Here is a 5,620-nt window from a genome sequence, read left to right as displayed (position 1 = left end):
TGTGGGGCATGGCTCACTTGCTGGAAGGTTCTCTGCACCTTGAAGTCTTTAAACCATGATTTGAGGACTTCAATGGCTCAGACACAGGTTTGATACAGGAGTGGGTGGGTGAGATTCTGTGACCTGCATTGTGCAGGAGGTCAGACTAGATGATCATAATGGTCCCTTCTGACCTTAAAGTGTATGCTTCTATGATTCTATGTGTTTGATGGATTGGGTTTGAGTCATCACTGCAGAAAGTAGTTTTCCATCCTCTTCAGATCAACATTTAGGGTGTCTTCTGCTTCCACGAGTGTTGTAGCCTGTGTTGTTCATGCCAGGTCATCAGCGTAGATGAACTTGTGGCATGTCATTTCAGGTACATGACTTATGTATAAGTTAAAAAGAGACGTTACTAGTATTGATCCCTGTGGAAGGACATTGTGCAGACTCTGCTTTTTGCTAACCTGACTTTCTAACTGGACACAGAACATTCTGTTCAAAAGCACTGACCTAATGACACAAAATGGCAGGTCACACTGAAGCAGGTTGGGTAGCTTCAGCAGTAGGCCCTTGTGCCGGATGGTGTCATAGGCTGATGATGTTGATAAAAGCTGCAGCTATTTTAAGTTGCCCCCATCCTGGAGATTGCAATCCCCATGGAACAGGTAGGATTCAGAGAATGGTGATGCTGCTGTGACCAAGTGCTTGCACTGATACAATATTAAAATTTGGTATAATAATCACAATTCTCATTCATTATAGGCTACTGACAATAGGGAAAAATGCCCTATTTGAACTTTGATATTTGGCCTTTCCATCAGAGGTCACAAAAAGGTCACCAATTTGTTTTATTGATTTCAACTGTAACACTGTATACATTTGACACATCTCAGGCATGGCTTAACCAGCAAGATAGCAGAAAACAGGATGGCCTCTATTAAAAGGGAGGAATGGTGTTTGGGAAGCTGACTTCAGAAAGTTCTATCGTGGACAATGGTATGGAGTTGGGTGCAGGGCAGTTGAGGGAGAACCCTATGTACAAAAGTCCAGGAGGTCACCAACTCTGTTTCATAGATTTTACCCAAGAAAATGATCAAAGGCTAGTGACAGGTTTCAGAGTAGCAGCCGTGTCAGTCTGTATTTGCAAAAAGAACAGGAGTACTTGTGTCACCTTAGAGACTAACAAATTTATTTCAGCATGAGCTTTCATGAGCTACAGCCCACTTCTTTGGATGCATAGAATGGAACACACAGACAGGAGATATTTATACATACAGAGAACATGAAAAGGTGGAAGTATGCATACCAACAGGAAGAGTCTAATTAATTGAGATGAGCTATCATCAGCAGGAGAAAAAAAAACCTTTGAAGTGATCATTAAGATGACCCATAGAAGGTGTGAGGAGAACTTAACATAGGGAAATAGATTCAATTAGTGTAATGACCCAACCATTCCCAGTCTCTGTTTAGGTCTGAGTTAATTGTATCTAATTTGCATATTAATTCGAGTTCAGCAGTCTCTCTTTGGAATCTGTTTTTGAAGTTTTTTTGTTGCAAAATTGCCACCTTCAAGTCAGTCACTGAGGGTATGTCTACACCTACAATTTTGCAGCGCTGGTTGTTACAGCTGTGTTAGTACAGCTGTATAGGGCCAGCGCTGCAGAGTGGCCACACTTACAGCAACCAGCGCTGCAAGTGGTGTTAAATGTGGCCACACTGCAGCGCTGTTGGGAGTGGTGCATTGTGGGCGGCTATCCCACAGAGCACCTCGTCCCATTTCGGCGCTGTGGCTTGTGGGAAGGGGCAGGAAGTGTGATTGTCTTTCCGCTTCCTGTTCCAATGCCCCGTGGTGCTTTGGTACACATTCCGAGCAGTGTGGCAGCATTGTGATTGTACAGCGCTTTTTCTGCGATTTTTTTTATAAATGGATCCTGAGCAGCTGACGACCTTATTGATGAATGTTGCCAGCACATCACGCTTGGCAGTGGAGCTATTCCTTCAGTTGCAAAATGAGAGTGAGAGTGAGAGCGACAGTGAGAGTGACAGTGAGAGTGAGGAGTCAGACGATGATATTGAATCGCCTCACTGTGAAGACAGTAAATTGCTTTAAGCAGTAACAGACGTGCTCAGCTCCGTGGACCGGCGCGTTTGGGCTCGGGAAACCAGCACTCAGTGGTGGGATCAAATCGTCCTGCAATCCTGGGATGACGAGCAGTGGCTGCAGAACTTTTGGATGAGAAAAGCCACTTCCATGGCACTGTGTGCTGAGCTCGCCCCTACCCTGCGGCGCAGGGACACGAGATTTAGAGCTGCCCTGCCTGTGGAGAAGCGGGTGGCTATTGCAATCTGGAAGCTGGCAACTCCAGACTGCTTCAGATCGGTGGCGAACCAGTTTGGAGTGGGAAAGTCTACCGTTGGAATGGTGCCGATGCAAGTTTGCAGGGCCATTAATCGCACCCTGCTAAGAAGAACCGTGACTCTTGGGAACGTGCAGGACATTGTAGATGGCTTTGCAGAAATGTGGTTCCCTAACTGTGGAGGGGCAATAGATGGGACGCATATTCCTATTCTGGCACCACCCCACCTGGCATCAGAGTACGTTAATCGCAAGGGGTATTTCTCCGTGGTTCTGCAAGCACTTGTGGATCACCTTGGGCGTTTCACTGACATTTACTCAGGATGGCCTGGAAAGGTGCACGATGCATGCATATTTCGGAACAGTGCCCTGTTCAGGAGGCTGAGGGCCGGGACTTTTTTCCCAGACCGCAAGATCACAGTAGGGGATGTCGAAATGCCCACTGTGATTCTTGGAGACCCCGCTTACCCCTTAATGCCATGGCTCATGAAACCATATACAGGGAAGCTTGACAGGAGCAAGGACCGGTTCAACTACAGGCTGAGCCGGTGCAGAATGATTGTGGAGTGTGCTTTTGGCCGTTTGAAAGCTCGCTGGTGCTGTCTTTATGGGAAGCTAGATTTGGTGGAAAGCAGCATCACCGCTGTTATATCCGCATGCTGCACCCTCCGTAATATTTGTGAAGGGAAGGGTGAAAGATTCAGTGAGGAATGGACCTCCGAGGTTCGACGCCTGGAGGATGAGTTTGCTCAGCCAGAGAGCAGGGCTAATAGGGAGGCCCAGGAAAGGGCTTCAAGGATTAGGGATGCTTTAAGGGAGCAATTTGATGCTGAGAGCCAACAGTAATGTTTGATGCATTTGATGTGCTTTGCTTTACCTTGCTGTGTAATATTTACCACTTCCAGCAACAATAAAACGTAGTGAAAGAAATAGAAAAAAAAAACTTTTTTCAACATACAGTACATAACAGGCAAGGGGGTAGAGGTGGTGGACTGTACATTTACAGGTTTTAATATGTCCTATTTTGATCAATATTCACTGTCTGCTGCACTTCAGGATTACTATGCTGCAGAATAATGGGGGTGGAGTGAACAGGGTAAGAATTATAGTTATCAGGGCTGGTAGGTGATCTTATAGGTGTTGGGGGCAGCTGGGGATAATACGGAACTGGCTGCTGGAGAAAGTTGTTTTGTGGAAATACTGGGGAACAAGGAAGAGGGCTTTGGGAGGGCTGTGGGTTACCACGGTACATATTTGTCTGCATGGCTACAAGAGACTCGAAAGACTCAGTTTGGCAAGACAGGAGGCTTATCATCTGCTTTGTGGTTTTTTTGGCAGACAATTCCTTTCTCCTGCTTTCTGTTTGCCTCCATTCATGTACACTCTTTCTCCATTCATGTACAGTCTTTCTCCACTCATGTACACTGCTTCTCCATTCATAGGTCTTCTCTCTCCATTCCTCTGTCTTCCTACTTTCTCTGTTGTAGTGGCTCATTACAGACTTGATCAATTCCTCTTTTGATTTCCTAGGATTCCGTCTCAAGTTCTGCAACCTACGTGAGGCCGGTGATACGGCTGCAGTAGTCAAGGTCCCTAGAAAACAGAGAGATAGAACCATGTAATACACAGAGGCATCATTGTTTATTATCACAGTTTGAAGGACTTTTTAGACTTTTGGTAGCATCCTTCTCACATACCTCACATAACACAGGGAGGGCAGGCAAGCTAAGTCATGGCAAGCAATGGGGTGAGTGGTTTTGCCCCGATTTCCCCTTGGGAGTGGGAATTAACCGGGGGGGGGGGAACGCGGTGCTGGATGCCTGCTTGGAGGGGGGGTCTGGGAACACCAGAGCACACCGCGGGGCAGGATACCTGCTTGGAGGGGGGGTCGGGGAACACTGGAGCACACCGCGTGGCTGCCTACGTGCTGGGAAGGGGAGGGGTTAAAAACAGAGCGCCATGGGCTGGGGAACCGCGAATCTGGCGCCCTGCACTCAATTATCACTAAACTCTCAACAGGGTTTCCTACTGCCAGACATATCATTGCTGCGTGTTACCTGGGAAGAGAGGGAGGGTCTTCTACAGGAATGTGGATACCGCCCTGGCCCCTATGCAGCTTGCCTGTGTGCAGCCATGGTCCCCCCACCCCTCGCTGCACAGTGGATCGGACGAGTTAGCCTGACCGGGACAGGGACCACGGTGGCTCTCCCGATCAATTTGAGAAAGCAAATTGCAAACGCTCTTGCAGCAACATTTCAAGAGATTACCGAGGCAGATTACAGAGACGTTATAGATCAAATCAATGGGCTATTCCACGTTTAGGCATGCAAGCAGGCAGCCATAACCAAAATCCTCCTCTCCCAAAACATTGAAATCTACTTACCACGAGCACGATCCTCAGCTTCTTCCTCAACATCAGCTTCCAGCTGCTGCGACTGCCTAGCCTCCTCCGGGCTTGAGAAGAGCTCCTGGCTGCATGTGTCCTGGGACTCCGGGGTGTCTCCCTCCACGCCAGTAGCCTCACTGTCTCCGTCCTCTACAACATCCCCCACTTCTCCCTGCTCTGAACTCTCCATCGTGCTCCTAGGATTTGCAGTGGGGTCACACCCAAGTATGGCATCCAGCTCCTTGTAAAACCGGCAGGTTGTGGGGGCAGCTCCTGAGCGGCGATTTCCCTCACGGGCTTTGCAGTACGCACTCCTCAGCTCTTTAATTTTTACCCTGCACTGCAAGGCGTCCCGTTCATGGCCCCTTCTCATCAAGGACTGCGATATCTGCCCATACGTATCATAATTTCTCCTTCTGAAGCGCAGCTGTGTTTGCACAGCCTCCTCTCCCCAAACACTAATGACGTCCTGCAGCTCTGCATTGGTCCATGCTGGGGCTCGTTTGGTGCGTGGAGGCATGGTCGCTGAGTGATTGATAGATTAATTGCACTCCACACCTGGCTGAGCAAACAGGAAGGGGATTTTTAAAATTCCCGGGGCATTTAAAGGAGGGGTCAGGTGAGCACAGGGCAATGGAGTTTGCTTGATTACCAGAGAGGCTTCTTCAGGTATGCTGGGATACCTGCTTATGCCACGGAGGTCAACAAAAACGCTGGTGAGTGTCTACACCTGATGACAGCGCTGGATCCTCTACACCCGAGGCTCGACCGGGTGTACGGCCAGCGCTGCAAACAGGGAGTTGCAGCGCTGGTAGTGCCGTGCAGGTGTGTACACATCCTAAGTTGCAGCGCTGTAACCCCCTCACCAGCGCTGCAACGCTGTAGTGTAGACAAAC

General features: G+C 48.6%; 1 protein-coding gene across 1 annotated transcript; it reads right to left on the bottom strand.

Moving 5' to 3' along the window:
- Positions 1-3,177: 3,177 nt before the first annotated feature.
- On the bottom strand, positions 3,178-5,295 carry LOC127056798 (zinc finger and SCAN domain-containing protein 29-like). The gene is made up of 2 exons (XM_050965093.1): positions 4,722-5,295; positions 3,178-3,931 (listed from the first exon to the last, which is right to left on the bottom strand). Exons 1-2 carry the CDS (start codon positions 5,242-5,244, stop codon positions 3,348-3,350), a joined length of 1,107 nt encoding a protein of 368 aa, XP_050821050.1. The 5' UTR covers positions 5,245-5,295; the 3' UTR covers positions 3,178-3,347.
- Between the last annotated feature and the right edge of the window lie 325 nt (positions 5,296-5,620).

The sequence above is a fragment of the Gopherus flavomarginatus genome, chromosome 8 (assembly GCF_025201925.1).
Source record: "Gopherus flavomarginatus isolate rGopFla2 chromosome 8, rGopFla2.mat.asm, whole genome shotgun sequence".
Classification (NCBI taxonomy): Eukaryota; Metazoa; Chordata; order Testudines; family Testudinidae; genus Gopherus; species Gopherus flavomarginatus.
This window is presented reverse-complemented; position numbering and strand designations above follow the sequence as displayed.

Coding starts and splice junctions, on each gene's coding strand:
- LOC127056798 (XM_050965093.1), bottom strand. CDS start 5,244: ATGCCTCCACGCACCAAACGAGCCCCAGCATGGACCAATGCAGAGCTG. Junction 3,932..4,721: donor AGCTGAGGATCGTGCTCGTG/GTAAGTAGATTT, acceptor TCTGTTTTCTAG/GGACCTTGACTACTGCAGCC.